The sequence below is a fragment of the Zophobas morio genome, unplaced genomic scaffold (genome assembly GCF_036711695.1).
Source record: "Zophobas morio isolate AGI-343-1 ecotype UQ-CSIRO unplaced genomic scaffold, CSIRO_AGI_Zmor_V1 ptg000058l, whole genome shotgun sequence".
Lineage (NCBI taxonomy): Eukaryota > Metazoa > Arthropoda > Insecta > Coleoptera > Tenebrionidae > Zophobas > Zophobas morio.
Window position 1 is genome coordinate 2355172 of NW_026972163.1, and position 17492 is coordinate 2372663.

General features: G+C 33.6%; 3 protein-coding genes and 1 long non-coding RNA gene across 4 annotated transcripts; all 4 read right to left on the reverse strand.

Moving 5' to 3' along the window:
• Positions 1-279: 279 nt before the first annotated feature.
• On the reverse strand, positions 280-1869 carry LOC135143334 (uncharacterized). Its single transcript, XM_064075196.1, has 4 exons — positions 954-1869; positions 849-903; positions 439-689; positions 280-389 (listed from the first exon to the last, which is right to left on the reverse strand). The coding sequence occupies exons 1-4, from the start codon at positions 1632-1634 to the stop codon at positions 369-371; spliced, it is 1008 nt and encodes a 335-aa protein (XP_063931266.1). The 5' UTR covers positions 1635-1869; the 3' UTR covers positions 280-368.
• A 1-nt stretch (position 1870) lies between these two features.
• Positions 1871-9298, reverse strand: LOC135143335 (uncharacterized). Its single transcript, XR_010282757.1, has 3 exons — positions 9115-9298; positions 2092-2204; positions 1871-2038 (listed from the first exon to the last, which is right to left on the reverse strand). It is a non-coding gene; the product is annotated as an uncharacterized LOC135143335 (long non-coding RNA).
• LOC135143333 (uncharacterized) lies at positions 2620-3857 on the reverse strand. Its single transcript, XM_064075194.1, has 2 exons — positions 3550-3857; positions 2620-3496 (listed from the first exon to the last, which is right to left on the reverse strand). Exons 1-2 carry the CDS (start codon positions 3760-3762, stop codon positions 2666-2668), a joined length of 1044 nt encoding a protein of 347 aa, XP_063931264.1. The 5' UTR covers positions 3763-3857; the 3' UTR covers positions 2620-2665.
• On the reverse strand, positions 4386-9055 carry LOC135143409 (uncharacterized). Its single transcript, XM_064075275.1, has 6 exons — positions 9040-9055; positions 8240-8526; positions 5637-5662; positions 5522-5590; positions 5110-5453; positions 4386-5007 (listed from the first exon to the last, which is right to left on the reverse strand). The coding sequence occupies exons 1-6, from the start codon at positions 9053-9055 to the stop codon at positions 4406-4408; spliced, it is 1344 nt and encodes a 447-aa protein (XP_063931345.1). The 3' UTR covers positions 4386-4405.
• Positions 9299-17492: the final 8194 nt, after the last annotated feature.

Below are 17492 nucleotides of genomic sequence, written 5' to 3' on the forward strand. Positions count from 1 at the left end.
TGAGCTCCATAGGGTAATATTCACAGATAAATTTCCCTTCCATACTTTTGCTTACAGTAAAATTAACCAACGGGATGGGAAAATCCCATTCCTGCAAAAAAATATACCAGGTTAATTAACCCCTCTTGGAGTAAATTTTTTGGAGAAAATTACCCACTTTTAGTGAAACTTGTCCTGCAATGTAAAATTACCTATATACCTATAATTTATCGAAAAAAAAACTCTGCTACAGTCGAGATGTAACAATACATGTATTTGCTAAAAATTAAATTATACATATAGTTGTATAAAAATAAAAAAATGTTCTATATGATAACTAAAAAATAACTCATAATGTTATAACTCCTGGTAACGGGTGTTACCGATTCTTAGACAATAAGACTGTTAACCTGAAATTAATAACGTTTATTTTAGAACATGTAATAGAAACAACTGTACCTTTTGTAGTTTATGAAAAAATCCAATAATTTTTGTTTGCGAATTTTTTTTTAAATTCTTGGATCCTATTTGGGGATATATTTTTAGGAAAAAGAACTGAATGAATTCCCATGTTAACGAACTTTTTTTTGGATATTCCAAATTAAACATGAAATATAAGGCAAACACTTCGTTTAACGCTTGATCCATCTCTAAATATGTATTAATAATTTCTTGTTCCATGACGATATTGTAACGCTTTGTTCCATCACCTATAAAAAGAGTTTTTAAAGAAATAAACTAACCTTATTCTTGAGTTCGTAAATACATCAATTAAAGAAACTTCTTTATAACAAAATTTTTACTATTCACATAATAATCAAGCATTCAAAATTGCGAATTGTTGTGATTTGTATATAATAAACTCTTACCTTCGGTCTTTGTTATTATTTTTGGTGATATTATGTCTTCTAAACTAGAGAAATCCTGGAATTATATTATTACTATTTTTATTAATATTTATCAAAACTTACTACCTCTTCTTCGCTGAAAATTTCACATACGTCTTCAGCAAAATATTTGGAAATTATACTTAGAACACATTTAATAATTTCATTATTTTCCGTTGGTCTGCTTTTAATAATATGTCTCTTGATACCAAAATTAATTATGTTTTCGGATTTCAAAAATAAATTTTTAGATAACAAATCTATACTTTTATTCATTAATCTTTTGAAATGGAATTTAATTCCTACTGACTTTAGCAAAATTGGCCATTCATTTTTGATATCAATTACAGTGGGAGTTTTATTAATAAAATATCGTTGCTGTGCGTAACTCTTTTGTAATAACTCCATCACACTCTCGTCAGACCAGTTTTCCAAATCAATTTCTTTTAGTTTTTCTTTTATTTCATTGTCTTCGTTTGAGCCACATGGAGATGGCTGCCAATCCACGCAACCTGCTTTTGCAGACAACAACTTTTTTCTTTTATTAATTGGGACTGGGAGTGTTGATTCAACTGGGGAGTTTCTTTTATGTGTAACTTTTAGGTATTTGTACCTTTCTTTGAGCTGATTGCAGATAGTAATTAAACCATTTCCAATTACCATCCCGTCATCGTCATAATCTTGGAAAGATTTAGGATATTTTGCCACTAGTTTATGAGCGATGATTTGAAAGGTCTTTGTTGGTATTTCGTTACTTATATCTAACATATTATCAACAATAACGTTAACAACTTTTCTTCTGGTTTGTTTATCGCACTGACTTTTTTCAAGGGAATCGATAGTAGATCGTGTTAATTTTTCCCAAGGAATCTTAAAATGAATCCAAGTATTTTCAGAAACGTTTAGCCCTTCACTGCTAGTAGACGGTATAGTAAGAGTTGAGTCGCTGCTTAATTTTTTCTGTTCCTCAGAATCTAATGTTGTAGTAGATGTAGGTGAGGAAATTTTAGCAGTGTCATTACATGGTTGCCACACTTCATTTTTCTTTAATAACAACAACACTTGATTTTGAATGGTTTCCAAATTTATGGAATCATCATCAACTTCAGTTCCGTCTGACTCTAAATACAGCTTAAGCTCATCTGATTCGTGTATATTTAATTTTCGACTGGCTGCAGTATTTTATTCAAACAATTAATTGCATAAATTAATTATATTTGGTTACCTTTAGAAATAAGTTCCTGAAGAAGACTGTCGCATTCGTGCACTGCAACAAATTTTTTAATTGTTCGTGCTGCATTCCAAACCTTGAAAACTTTCATTTTTGTACATCAAGTGCTAAAAAAAAAAGATGCAAACAAAAATTGAAAAAATTTCATCAGTACAAGTTATTAGATTTGGGTACCTTGATAACATCTGTATTATACAAAAACTGCTTCCAATATATTACATTTCTTAACCATCCCAAAGAATAAGCGACACGTGGACTCTTCATTGTTGACTTGATGTTATCAAGGTGAATATGTGTTCCAAAATATTTTTCAAAAATATTATTTTTCGCCAGCCGTCTTAAAAGATGTCACTTTTAACGTCAATTTTGGACGGAAAACTTGACGTTTTTGTGAGAGTAAAAAAAAGTTGCGTTACTAAAGTAACAACGTCATTTTTGCCTTTTTAATCCTAGCATTAATTTTTTTTTTTAATCCTAGCCTTAAAAAGTTTTCAATTGTTTTATTTTGAGAATGAAATGCTATTAATATTTTCCAATTTTATTATTAACTTACATTGTTATTAATTATTTAAATTTTAAAATTAATATTGAATGTACAATAAGAACAACTGCGATTGATTTGGATTAAAGATTTTCCGTCACTATTATCATTTTTCATGCGGTCAGTAATAATATTTTGCGCTAACACTTCTACCGCTCCTGCTGTCTGGTTGGTCACAGTGTCAAAATTCAGGTTTACTGCTCCCACATTCCTACTTATTCCGTCTTCACGTGTGATCATTCTATTCGTAGTTCCACTACTTGTACCTGATTCTTCTAGGTTTACTTCGCTCACATTCCTATTCGTTGCGTCTTCATGTATTTTACTTGTGGTTTCACTACTTGTACCTGGTTCTTCCAAACGAAAAATTTTTTTTGCTACATCTTTTTTGTGTTTAAGAGACTCTTCTATGTAACCTTCGGCTACACTGTCAGATTTCCACCCACCGTGCCTCTTGAGGGACGTAATATCACCGCCAGAATCCACAAAAAGCGTGGCAGAAGTCCGACGTAGGCAATGTCCGCTGTATTCTTTAAAGTTTTCTAGCTTTAAATATTTGGCTACTTCTTGGGGTACACCACTAATTTTATGAATGCCAACTACTTGTCGATGGCACATTCCGTCGACATATTTAATAAAAAACCGACCTTCATTAAACATTTTTGGACGAAGCGCAACATACTTTTCGTAAAATTTCAAATACTTTTCCCCCATAACCGTAAATGATCTGGGTTTTTTCGTTTTGGTATCAGGAATTTTTACCAATAAACCTGCTTTAATATTTTCAATATCTTCAGTTTTTATTTGTAATAGTTCGTGACACCGACAAGCTCCGCTAACGCCAAAGATTACAACAATCTGAAAAAAATTCGTAAAATAAATATAAGCTCTTCATTAGGTTATAAACATACTTTCATCATCAGGAATTTGAAATCCGGAGCCGTGTCTAAGAAAACTTCTATTTGTTCATTAGTTAAAACCCTTGATTTCTTTGGAACGTATCCTTCTCCTTGTTTCTTTATAAACGCTTTTAATTTTGAATACTTTCCGATTTCTATGCCATTTTTTATATTTAAAGTTGCTTTCACCATGGAATACTGCGACCACAGTGTGGATGACTTCATTTTTGTAGCCAATTCGGAAAAATATACCAATAGGACGTTCTCAGAATAAGTTTGAATCTTTTTCCCTTCGCACCATTTGATGAAGCGGGTATACGCGCACTCATAACACTTCGCGCGATTTTGTTGGTAACAAGTTCAGTACCACGTTTTGTGCTTCTTCTAGCACATCGGGAGGTAACTCTTCTTCAGGATTCATTATTAACACTGCAAACGTTTTCACAAAACAATGGTATGTAAGCAAACAAAAAAAGCCTTGACGACGTGGATACCAGACTACTTTGCAGATTGATTCATTTCTGCTCGATATTATTGTTATCAATATTTTGTACAGAGAGTTCATAAATGATCGAGAACCACGTGATCAAAAATGTATGCAACCAAACATACACAATTGGCAATAGTGCAGATTAATGTCCCTAAATTCATTGGCGTCACAAAGGAGTTAAGAATAAAAAAAATAAAGCATTTCATAAATTGTTTTTATTTAGGTATTTACAATAAATGTTGAAAATGGTTTCCTTCGTTAGCAATACACATATTAACTCTTCTTTTCATGTTATCAAATACTCGTTGAAGAGTGTAAGGAGTTATATTTTCAATTTCATGGGTTATTGCTTGTTGCAGCTCATCAATGGTATGCAACCTATTTTTGAAAACATTGTTCTGCAAATGACCAAACAAAAAAAAAATCCGGCGCGGTGAGATCTGGCGATCTTGGGGGCCACAGTCCTTGACTTATAATTCGATCGTCATAAACTTCCTGCAAGAAGCGAAGTGTGCTTCCTGCTGTATGTGCCGTCGCTCCGTCTTGCTGAAAGTAACCATACTGGCATTCGTCATCATGCAGTTGTTCGAAAAAGGGTTGTAGAATATTAGTGCGATATCTTTCAGCATTCACCGTATCGTGAAAAAAAATCGGTCCTATAATTCTTCTTCTTGAAATGGCTACCCAAACTCCAACTTTTATTGGATGCAAACTAGTTTCTACAAAAATATGAGGATTCTCAGTAGCCCACGTTCTATAATTTTGACTATTCACGTATCCACTCAAATGAAACCATGCCTCATCAGTGAAAAATGTTAAGTCTAATAAGGCATCATCATTTAAATTATTATTAAACCATTGGCAATAATTTATTCTTCGCTCAAAATCCGGTGGAAGTAATTCATGGACGACTGAAACTTTATACGGGTGCATGTGCAGAACTTTATGTAGTGCTTTATGGCAACTTCCGACTGAAAGACCTGCAACAATTTAACTTTTAAACTGTATCATAAAATCTCTTTAATTCTTATGAAAATATTTAACGCCTTTAAAAAATAAAAAATCTGACAACCAATCTTTACCTGTCTGTGCTGATAATTTTCGTATAGATTTATTTGGACTTTGTTCTAACTGATGCTGGATGTCTTCTGTAACTTCTTCAGTCAAAACAGTTTTTCTGCCAGTTGTCTTTCCTTTGCAAATACAATTTTTAGTCTCAAAACGATGAACAAGGACCCCCTTATGATTTGCAAATGTTTGATACCCAACATTGGCATCTGGAAAGGCTTCCGTAAATTGGTCAATACACGACTGCAGTGAATAAGACCAGGTTCCGTCTGGGTTTCGGGTTCCACTTCGAAAGTGAGCCATCAGAATAAAAGCATCCTGTTCGGGTGTGAAGACCATTGTTAAACAACAAGTTTTCCTGAAAATGTCAAAGTAAACGTACTTAATTTTATATAGACATTTGGTGTGAAACTTCACACAACGCACCATTCGCCTTCGCACAAACCATTTCCACAGAACTGTTCTGCAGCACCCCCTGAACACGTTTCTAACCTTCTGTGGGCGCGAAGAACCCGTGTGTCTATTAAAAATCAGACATTACCCTTCCGCGCATCCGCGCGTTGGTGACTGTAAAAAGTTAGGTTATATTAGCAACGGCTGATATTAAAGAGTGAAGGAATGCAAAATTTAACAATTTTTTGTGGCACTACATTTGAAGGTAAGGAACGTGATCAGGGGGTGCTCTAGAAGAGTTTTGTGCAAACAGTTTGTGTGAAATCGAACAGTGCCTGCGTTTTGTAAAATTTTACCAAATTTGATTACGTACCACACAGTTGTTAATTTCAAGTAGTTAGTTCTGAAAAGAACTGATTTGTATGTAAGTAAACAATTAGAAAACACTAAAAACAGAACGAGAATGGGAATTATTATTACAAGGACACTACTGATCGTAAATGACACTAATGGCAGATAAACAATAACAATTTAGTAAAAATAATTGATCATTAATCAATAATGCCAATCGATTTATTAGTTACAAATAATTAACTGGTCACGTGGTTCTCGATCATTAATGAACTCTCTGTATTTTTGAGATTTACTTTTTGGCTGGCGAAAAAGTAGTATGTTTCATTCGGATTAAAAGTCAGTTTTTGACTCGCAATTTTGCATCCGCTCGGCTTCGCTTCGCTCCGCCTCGCAAATGCAAAATTTGCTCGTCGCAAAAAATGGCACTTTTAATTCTAATAAAACAATCTACTATTATCTTTACTTTTTTTACTAGATGACATCCAATATAATATTTAATAATGTGGTTTAGGGGCGTATAATTATATAAAAGCGTATTGTACTACATTTAGTAATAGAAGAAATATTTACGAACAATGATTATATTTTCCGATATTAGTATTAAAAAAAGTAATGTTTCAATATATCACTCTTCTTCAAATGGGGCAGATTTGAAAGAAAAAAGCATTTTTTCTGCAGATACGAATGTGAGCAAAGGTTGGTGTGTTATTAAATCATCTATGTGTTTTCCGATAATTTTTTTCTCATCAGTACATGTTGATGTTTCCAATAAACCTGTGACAGAATTGTAAGAAACTTCCATTGTCGAGCCAACAAAAAATACGTCTTTATATGTCTCATTAATAATAATGAAAACAATACAGAAAATAGAGTAGACATTATCGTCAATTTTAGAACTGCACAAATGCATTCCCTCACTGTATTGAGTTCCCTTAAACGAAATTTTTTTAGTGACAAATAATTTACCACGGAAATTACAGAAACGTGAAATGCATGAACGAATATTTTGTTCATAATTTTCAGATATATATTCATTTGCATCATTAGCATTGACCAAATCAGAGAAAAGCGTACCATTTGATGTATGCACAGCCTGCAGTAATTGATGTTTTTCTGATAAATGGCGAATAATGTTTTTAAAACTAGTCGAATGTTTTAATATACTTTTAAAGTAACGGTGTTTACTCTCAAAGCGCAAAGTCCAAAGATGTCGAAGGGGACCAAATTTTTTTATCAAATACGCATAATGCAACAAATAGTGGTGCTTTGCTCTCAGATTCACGTCGGGAAATAATTTAACTCTCATTTCCACATATTCGTATATTAATCTTCTCAAATTAGCCAATTGAGCAACAGAAATTTTAAAAGCAGTCAAAATGAAATTAATTTCACGTAATTTTAGAAGCATTGTCCAACAAGGATGTTCAATACGAAGATCATGCGTAGCAAACGGAAATATTATTAACAATCTCAAATTTTCAGAAGCACTACCCGTAAGTTTCTTTTTGTCTCCTTTTTTAATGGTCGGGATAGATTCGTAGCGACTTTCATTTAAGAAACGAAGTTTTTTTAGTCGATTGTTAAATGTTTCGTAAGTAAAACAATTTTGTGTAATAAGCTTTTCTAAGCAAAGTATGAAATCGCAATGAAGAACTCCTTCATAGCTAGATGCTAGATGCTAGAACAACGTCTAATTCGTGGGTAATTTTGTTTCTAAAACAGAACTGAGTTGAATACTTAATTTTTTTCATGATATCCTCTTTTGAAATGTAACAGTAACGGCATGGATAATGTGTGCTGCTAAAGTTTTCAACAAACCCGCCGATTTGATGGCTCCCTAAATTATCTGCTGGTGAAACAACAAGGGTACCTTTAATAACCTCGCCCGTTCCAATTTTTATGCCTTCAGTTTCTAAAATTTTGATGTCGCTAATAATTGGTTTGCAAATATTTTTAAAACCATATTGCTTTACTACAGACTCTAAACAAAGTGCAACCAATTGTATTTGATCAACTTGACTTCGATAGTGTGGTGGGACATTGGCAAAACACATATATATACCTACAATTTTGTGCACTAATCTAGACGAACCTAAAGGGTTGCAGACTTCAAATGCATCTTGATAAAGAATGATTTGCAAAGCATTGGAATTTTTTTGGAAAAATACATTTTGTCGGTAGCACTCACCATCAGAAAAATCGGAAAACACACCAGATTTTGATTTTCGAATCATTTTAAATTGTTTATAAAAATTGCTGTTTGACATTAAAACTTTAATAGTTTCTAATATAGGCACGTAACAGTAGAACATTTTTTTTGAACCTTTTTCGTCAAGAATAATGTCAACAGGAGGGAGCTACGTAATTAAAGTTTTTTTGATAAAACTTTTTACGTACATAAGGCGACCTCAACACACCAGACAAAGGATTGTGTGCTTGATTAAAAAGATTATGTTTATTTACGATTTCAGATATATCAATATTGAATTTTGTTTCTACTATTTTGGAAATATTCTTTAAAGTTAAATCGTTTAGGTTGGCAAGATTTGCGGTCATTAGTTGCAAAGTAGTTTCGGTCATAAAATATTTCGCCTGCAATGTTAAATATGCCGAAGCCAGAGATTTAATGTAAACTTCGCTGAATAATTTTGACAAATTCACTTGCTCCTCTACAATTGCTGTGTCTGTAAAAAATTGAACCGTTTTACACGTCACGTTACCATCTTTTTTTTCAGGATTATTACGTAACGAATCTTCACACAGTTTTTGATTTTTGTCTCTCTTGCCATATTTTATTGCTGTGTAATGTAAACGGTAGAAATGACGTTTCAAAGCACTGACGCTATGAAAAACCGCAATATTTCTGCAGTTCTCAAAGGGACACTTTACTTGCATTCCACCCTGTATGTGATCATACATATGATTTAATAATTTATTATATGACGATTCTATTTCAAAATAACAAAACTGCACATTACATTTATATGGTGACTGAGATCGGTTATTGTTTATGTTTGACCGAACAGATTCATTTTTATGTTTCCGATACACATGCATTTTAAAACTACGGTAATTAGTTTATTGCTGTTGACAATTTTCGTATCTGCACAAAAATCTTGTCTGCTTTATCTGCCTATGATAATACTGATGTGAGTCGTAGTCTCTTAATGTGGGCAATTTTAAATTGCAAGTGTAACATTCAAAGTTCGACATTGTCACGTAGTTTTCTACGAAAGACAGCATACAATGATAATTCAATTCTAATAAGATACCCAAATAAACACTGTATAATTGTATAGCAATGTAGCCAATTACGCACCAACACCACACGTGTATTACACTTCTTGTCATCTCTTCCTTATGCAGTTATGCCATAACATGTGCTGAATTGCGAATATTGTTCCACTGCTTGTCGCAGACGAAAAGCGGGAAAGGTCGTGATTGGTAAATTCAAGGTTAAGATAAACAGGACTGTATTCGCACCGTGCAGGGCCGGTTTCGGAAAAAAAATTCAAAATCGCAGGCCCATGAAATAAAGGTACACATACCCGTTTTTATTAAAACAGTTTCAGAGATTATGTACACATGTAATAAAAACGCCAACAGACGGCAGACGATAGACAAACGAAAACGGGAAACCAATTTTTTCATACTCTTTGGGGGTACATGAAATGTCGGGAAAACATGAAAGCAGCCATTCGTCAAATGGCCCTAGTACTCGGAAAGTGATATGATAAAATAAATTCATCGAATACATTGCAGGTTTGATTGTAGTTTGAACTACGTAAGCTGGGGAATATTGTATATACTAGGGTCCATTCGCCGAACGGTTAGTTTTATGTTTTCCATACTTTTCATCACCCTTCGACTATGAAAAATGAATGATGAATGAATGAATCTCCTGTTTTTTTATTCATATAGTTTCTCTTTATTTGAACTTTTAAATCAGAGACTAGATTTTACTGTACTCGAGGGGCGATGGAAGTTCGATTTAAATAACCTTAGACCAACTTTTTTATAGTAGCAAGTGACATGTAAAAGATTTGTTTTCGTGTATTTTTTTGTTAAGTAATTTTACATTTTATGTAGGAATTTTACATTTTAAGTATTAATTTTGCTGACCAGTGTAAAATTTACTTGTTGGAAATAATAATTACACACAAGTCCATTAATATTCACTCTTTGATGGTAAAATTTTCTATAAATAGAGTAATTTCTCTCATTTACAGTAAAAATACTTCGAATACGTGTAAAATCCCACTTTAAAGTATAAAATAACTCAGAAAAGGTAAAATCACTTCATTCATGTAAAAACACTCGTATAAAATGAGTAAGATTACAATTTTTGTAGGGTAAAATTACACTAATTTTTTTCAGTGTAGCGTGCACATTGTAGTAGACATGCTGGATTTTTGGCATGACATACAAATATATTGGATGTTTCTTTTTTTTTGTTAAGGGCATAGGGAACACGTTTTTCGTTTTGGGGGTCTTCCGTCGTCGTTATTATCCTGTTCTTTGTTAAAATTAGAATATCCTAAAATCACGGCACTAAGGTGTTTTCGTAATCAGGATCATTTAATTTAACTGTTTTTGAAGGTCCCAGCAAGCAACTTATGTTTTATGCACAGGTCATTGCGAAATATCGCGCCAAGAATGTTCAGTTATGTAAGCACTAGGGATGTACCGACTGTAGGTCTGGCCGACTAACCGACTAGCCGATTGTTCGGCCAGTAAAAACCGACTAGTCGGCCGACTGTTCGGCTTTGCTAAAACCGGTTTATAAATGCGACAGAAAGTGTGTTTTTTTTTTTGTATATTTCTGACTACCTTAAAAATTTGTTTTATTTTAATAAAAGGAATAACTAAAGTTCCTTTGTTTTCCAAAAAATGTGTTAAATTTGTTTGGATAATTTTAACATTTCTTTTTTGTAGTAACTCAGTACAAATATAAAGAATAACACAATTTAGGGCCAGTTTATACAATATTTTAACTGAGATTAAGTTGATCACGCATTTAACAAGGCCATTAGCGACGTCTGATTGGCGTAGAGTCGGTCACATGGTACTTTAACACTGTGTTAAAAATTAAATCGCAATTAAATATTTAATTGCGGTTCTGTACACCGGGTTTAATTGTATTATATACCTACTATTTTAATTTTAATAAAAAAAGCCGACCGATCGGCTGTTTAGCCGACCAGTCGCCGACTGCCAGCCGACGACGAAAAACGGCCGAATAGTCGGGTTATCCGACCAGTCGGCCACTAGTCGGTACATCCCTAGTAAGCACCCATCCTCGGTCTGGCAGACCGTTTCCAAATTTTACGATTTTTTTGTAATTAAACTACCATCTGTCTACAGTTGTACGTTTCAGGATACACTAAGTATCATCTGATTTGAAGGCATATGGAGCACCAACTAAGTAGAGTGGTAACTTAACTAATCGGTCTAAGTGACTAATATTTACAAATAGTAGGTACTTGACGCGGCAGAACGAACTAAGCACGCGTAGATCATTTTACCACCAACCAGTTAAGTAGTTTTGATAGCTTACTTTTTTCAAGATTTAATAGATGGTGTTAAAAGATCAAAAATCGCGTAGATCGTTTTAGTAGTAAATAATCTGTACTTTTAAGTATTTCAGTCTGTACTTAAGTCAATTTTACACAGGAAGTCACTTATATCCTTTTACTTCTTACCCCTTCAAATATAATTTACAGGACTCTTAATCATTAATCAATTGCTGCATAGTTTTATCACAAAATAGCAGTCTTTGTCCATACCTAAATCTAGAACTCTTTTTATACTAAGTAAATGAGTGTTCACTTGAAGTGCCAATCCCTCCGTATGATACACTTAAGCATTTTGCACTGTGTTAATTTTTTAAAAATTGACCTTTATCGCCCTAAACTCATCAACGTTGTTTTAAGCAGAGTTGTGAAAAATCAAATAATAAATTTGTTATCTAATAAGGCAATTGTTTTTCTCTTTCTGGAGGAGGTAGTAATATAGTAGCTACCGTGTATAACAATTGCTGAAATGTCTTCATTAGAGGGCAACGTTACTTCCTTATGGGGTTTTTTGCTCCACATTTTTCGGAAAACTGAACCATTAACTGGTATGCATCTAGATGATGATGTGATCTGTCAGGATGTGGCAACCCAAAAACATACGGATTTTCGTCACTAATACCCACTGCTTTTCTGTTCTCAAGTAACAATTCTATACATTCTAGTAAATCCTTTGAAATCAGAACTGGCACTACTCGACCTAATTTACCTCTTATAGAAAATCTGACATTGCATGGCCTGGACTTTCATTACGTTGGCCCACAATATTTATACATTTTACTGTACTATTTTAATAACGAGGGTTAAAGATGGATTCCAAATTTTCAATAGAATGTTCAATTTTTTTTCATTTCTATTAAAAACTTGCCGATTAATCGCAACCGCGCACTTGTTATTTTGTGGTGGTGTTTTGAAGTATACTTATTGCATAATTTATTACAGTTTATAACGGCCAATTCGTCATATCGAATTTCTTCTACGACTGGGTCTTCGGGGAGGACAGGAAGTACTTCATTTTTCTTCAAACATGTCTTTTTTCTTCTACTACGTCAATATTTTTTATTTCCGCATTTTCATCTGTCAGCATAGATTTAATTTCAAAATCCTGAGGGACTTCATCAAAATTATTTTTAGTTAACCAAGCCTAGAACTTCAAATTTTCTCATGATTTAATTTAGAAAATAATATAAACTCACAGAATTTTTTGTAATAGTATCATTAATGTCCATTGGTAAAGGTGAATAACGGATCTTAGAGCCACTTGGCGCTCTGCTTTTGGCACCGTAATCTGGAATTTGATATTTCGTATTTCCAAATTTGTTGGTTTAGATTTGTACCAATATATATTTTTTCTTCAAACGTCGTTAAAATGGGATGTTGTGTCCCTCAGTAAATGCAAGCAATAACTTATTTTACGGCTTAGGCAGGAAAAATTGTTTGTTGTAAAAATCTAGTCCTGCTGCTGAACAATAAAACTCCATCTGATTGGTTGTTTAGTGACAGAAAACATTTGTGCAACTGCTGCTGGACGGCAGCAAAAAAATGACAATATGTTTTGTTTTTGGATTAAAAATTGGAATCAAATCAACTTAATCGACCTTTGAAGAAAAAATAATACGTTTTGTTTGAGAAAAAATTACTTTTCACGAAACGCAAAGCTAAAAATAGTGGGCGCCACCTTCGTTGGTTCCTTCTGTTAACTGACAGGCTCGTATGAAAATAATCACTTTTGGTGCTAATCAAACAATATGTATACTGTCTTGAAAACACTCCCTCCAAAAATACCTGATTTCGGTACTTGTTACCCAAATAACTATTTTATTCACAATCAGTCAGTAACATACAACATTTCTGACCTCTGAAACGTTAGAAAGTGAGCGATTTCACGATATATTTTTCAACAAGTCGGAAAAGCTGAAAGCGGTCAGTATAACGCAAGCGGTAGGAAATGAGTCATTTCTGACCTGTGGCGGCGCCACTGTCGATTTGAACTATGAATGTCAAATGAAAGTATTTGTCTATTTGTTGCAATGGCGGTTGCACAAGTTTTGGTGGTAATTGCCGCAAATTTTTCTGAAAGTAGTGATAGTGATAATGATAATGAGGGCCCCAAAGACTAGTGGGAGACATGATACAAGAAAACTTCTACCATGATGGGAGAACCGTTTCTATGCGATTTCAAGTTGAATTTTGCCGTTTCGATAGCAATGACGTCACTATCCGCTTCGATACCTATCGTCGGTGTCTACACGCATAGCGTTTTTCTCTGGTTTTACAGCTCAAGTCGATTTGGCGGGCTTCGCCCTCGCCGCTAAGTTTTGTGAAAGCGATTCAAGTGATAGCGAAAATGGCGACCAGAGATTAATCAGGCAGCTTTACGATTCGCCGGATTTCTAAAAGGCCACTTTTTCAACTGACAAGGTTAAACAGAGAAGTATTTAGGTTTGTTTTAGAACTCATAACCTCAGATTTAACAAGAGACACACTAAAACGACGTTACCAGCATCTAACACCGATGCACAAGTTGTACGTGGCTCTACAACAATTCTATGTTACAGGGAGTTGTAGTGGTTAGTTGCGGGTAGTGGTAAACTCAATCGGAAGCATGCGAGGCCATCAGGGAAGGTACCAGCGCCCTCATAGCTGTATGTCCTCAGTTTATTTATTTTCCAAGTGCTGAATAATATCCAACCATGAAACAAGATTGTTATAAGCTGAGAATGACACCATCATCGACGAGGTTTCCCTGACGTTTTGGGTGCACACACATGTGAATTCAATCACCAGTAAATATACCTAAACATTATCTGAATAAACACTTTTATCACTCAATTAACATACAATTAATTGTAGGTTGATTTGAATATTTTTAACGCTTGTGGAATATCCAGGCTCGACCCATGACTCCTTCATTTGGCGAAATTCATCTGATCGAGATAGTTTGTCCAGTTGACATTTTGTGGAAGGCTAGCTTATGACTCCGTTTCCCAAATTTGGACTCCAGCAGTTTTACAATTCTGTACACATCTTTACCAGAAATCCAGTAGAACAGACGAATGACGTTTTAAAATGTCGATGCCATGTTTTAGATTCTGCTTTGAAGTTTTCTCCAAGAAAAAATTGTTCAATAACTGTAGCATGTTATGTGCTTCATCACATCAGCACAAAACATCACTTGGAGGTCAAAAACTTGCAAGAACATTTACATGATGACGTTATTTGCTAAGAGCCCGTAAACCCAAACAATGAAATCATAAGACAAGTTACTGATCTCACGACACTTTACCTGAAATTGACTTGTATCCTTTCCTTGACAAATTAAAATGAAAATAGGAGGTCACACATTCATAATCATGATAATATTGTTGTGCTTTTTTTGTGTAAGATTTATTTTGTTTATTAAAACATTCATGCTTAACTTTTTTTATTGTACCTATTTATTAATTCAATTGAATAATTAAATTTTTGACTAGTTTTGGTGTGTAGTAAAGGCAACTTCTTATACTTCTTGTTTTCAATTTAACTCAAACCTACTCTTATTAAAGTTAAATTTGCACCAACTGTAGTTTCAAACTAACAACTTCACCCTCATCGTTCCTATATTTTGTTGAAAATTTGTGAGCCTCTGTAGTCTTACTAGAAACTTCCACAATTATATGGCTAAAAAATATCTTTTTCTGTTGGCAAAAAATGATTAGCAAAACAATCATTTCAATTTAAGTATTTTTGGAACCAAATTGGCAAAGTTAGTAAATAATAGAATCACTGAATAAAGAAATCATTAATTTTTATTTATTTAACAAAATCTAAAAATAATAATACATAAATGATTAATCTAAGAGTGACACGCTTGATTAATTCTTTTTTTAATACAGTCACTTCATTTTCAAGATCCCTTCTTTACAATATGCTAACCATTTGTTCTTTAAGAGTCTCTGATTTCGCTTACTACATCCTTTCTATAACTTCTACATTCACAGAGCAGCTTATTCTTATTCTGCCTTTGCATGGAGTACCTGATTTTGTAAATGAGTTTATTCCAAAATGAATGGCCGATTTCCAACAAAAACCATTCTTGTTAAACAGCTGAAAAAATGTACAATATACTTCAGTCTTAAATTTAATTAAATGACAAGACAATGAGCTCGTCATATTTAAAACTAAAGTTCATATTTAGCAAAACAGAAATCAGACATTAATCTGAGACAGAGAAAATGCAAATTCATGTCTGTATTTCAAGTCATGCATCTAATTCTATTTGTTAGTATTTTAAAGATAAAAAGAGGAAAACTACATGTTTTCTAATAGATATTTAATTATTTACCAATGTCCAGGTAGTCTCCAATTAGCTCGCATTTGAAGATGATTATATGGTGGGATTGGGCAGAGATTTGAAGGTACTTGGTACATTAATAAATAAAAAAAAGTTAAAATTATTACACAACAAAACTAAAACTATTAAATAGTTATTGCAATTTATAGGCCACTATTTTAATAACTGATTAATGACGGACGTTGATTTAAATCAAACATCTAAAACAGAAGTAATGTTGCGATGACAATAAGTACTTGCCTTGCTTCCTGGAAGTATCTATGCCTCATTCAATCCCCTCAATGCTTTCAGTACCAATAAATGACACAAGTTTCAGTTCTCGTTTAGTCAGTGAAAGAGCCTCCACCGGTCTTTCTTGCTTCGCGTTTAAGGTACTCGCTTTTTGTTTGGTGCGACATTTTAAATCACGGATCCAGATTACTTCTATTGAGTGAACTGTTGGATATACTGTGTTAACCCTCTCCACCACATTGCTCCACGACTTGTCACAATAGAACGCAGGTGACTTGGGCCCCTTCAGTGGTACTCACAATATATCACGCCTCTTCGTAATTTTATCCACCAAAACTAAAATTTCGGTGGCCGTTAATTTTTTCGATCGTATTTTGTTGCTAAAACAAATAATTTTATGGTTAAACTTTACATTTATATGCTCATTGCTATTCAAAACATTGAATTATATACAAAGAATGTACTTACGACTTATTTATCATTGAAATTCGTTAAAAAACGCAAACAAATAACCGGCACTATTACGAACGAGGTTATGTTGACAATTTAACGAATGACATAATTGACATAAGACATAATATGAAAGTCTGTAACGGCTGATGGTTAATTTTTCTGCGGATTCCCGCAACTCTGGAGGAGTAAACTCTCTTTCACGATCAGACATTTTATTTGTTAAAAAACTTAGAAAATGGAAATTTGGTTACAAATTTGGTGTGATTTTTATTAACTAATAATTTAACAAAGTGTCGATCGTGCAGGCGTGCAGCGCCTACTAAGTGTTAAGATCTTACGGAAATAAACCTCACGTATTATTATGGACGCAGATCTTTTATTATTGTATTGTTGCTTGTATTATTATTATATGATTGTGAATAAAATAGTATACAAACCTCGGCGAAAGTATCATTCCTGTCTCGAGAACTAGTTCACCTCGAGGCTGCGCCTCTCGGTAAACTATAGTTCTCTCGACAAGAATGAAATACTTTCTGCCTCGGTATGTAATGTACTATTTCATGTTTAGAGATTTCGTGTTAAAGACATGGTAATAGAATTTTTCTTTCACATGTGTAATATTAGTCTCTACACATTGTTCCCCATACAAGTCATATACGTTTTTTGTATGCTAAGATCTTTGTTCAGATAGTTTTTTCAGGATTATCTTTTCTTGAGTAGTGACTGATACGCCGGAAACGAGTGAATATATGCGATTACACCTGAATCATTAATTTCTTTTTTTACAAGTTTAACTCTTATCGACTATTTCTGAATCTTAATTTTTTTAATGCATCTGTATAGCCTGGTTACAGAGATAATCGCTTAACTTCCAAAATTGTGAAAATATTTTTTTTCTACCGCGTACGTTTTTTGATTTTCTAATAGAGCTATTAAAGCACCCAAATGACGTCATAGCGGTTCCGTTAATAGCGAAAAGGGGTTCTGAAATAGATCTGGTGTAATTTAGATGTAATTTAGATCGGTAAGATTGGTGGCTATGACGAGAAATGTCAAGTGA

Excerpts from the sequence above, each read along its gene's own strand:
- LOC135143334 (XM_064075196.1), bottom strand. The coding sequence starts at position 1,634 with ATGTTAGATATAAGTAACGAAATACCAACAAAGACCTTTCAAATCATC. Across the intron at positions 690-848 it reads AATAATAACAAAGACCGAAG|GTGATGGAACAAAGCGTTAC; the intron begins GTAAGAGTTTAT and ends CTCTTTTTATAG. Across the intron at positions 390-438 it reads TTTTTCATAAACTACAAAAG|GTTAACAGTCTTATTGTCTA; the intron begins GTACAGTTGTTT and ends TATTAATTTCAG.
- LOC135143333 (XM_064075194.1), bottom strand. The coding sequence starts at position 3,762 with ATGAAGTCATCCACACTGTGGTCGCAGTATTCCATGGTGAAAGCAACT. Across the intron at positions 3,497-3,549 it reads TCAAATTCCTGATGATGAAA|ATTGTTGTAATCTTTGGCGT; the intron begins GTATGTTTATAA and ends AATTTTTTTCAG.
- LOC135143409 (XM_064075275.1), bottom strand. Across the intron at positions 5,591-5,636 it reads ACGCGCGGATGCGCGGAAGG|AAGGTTAGAAACGTGTTCAG; the intron begins GTAATGTCTGAT and ends TCGCGCCCACAG. Across the intron at positions 5,454-5,521 it reads GGTTTGTGCGAAGGCGAATG|GAAAACTTGTTGTTTAACAA; the intron begins GTGCGTTGTGTG and ends TGACATTTTCAG.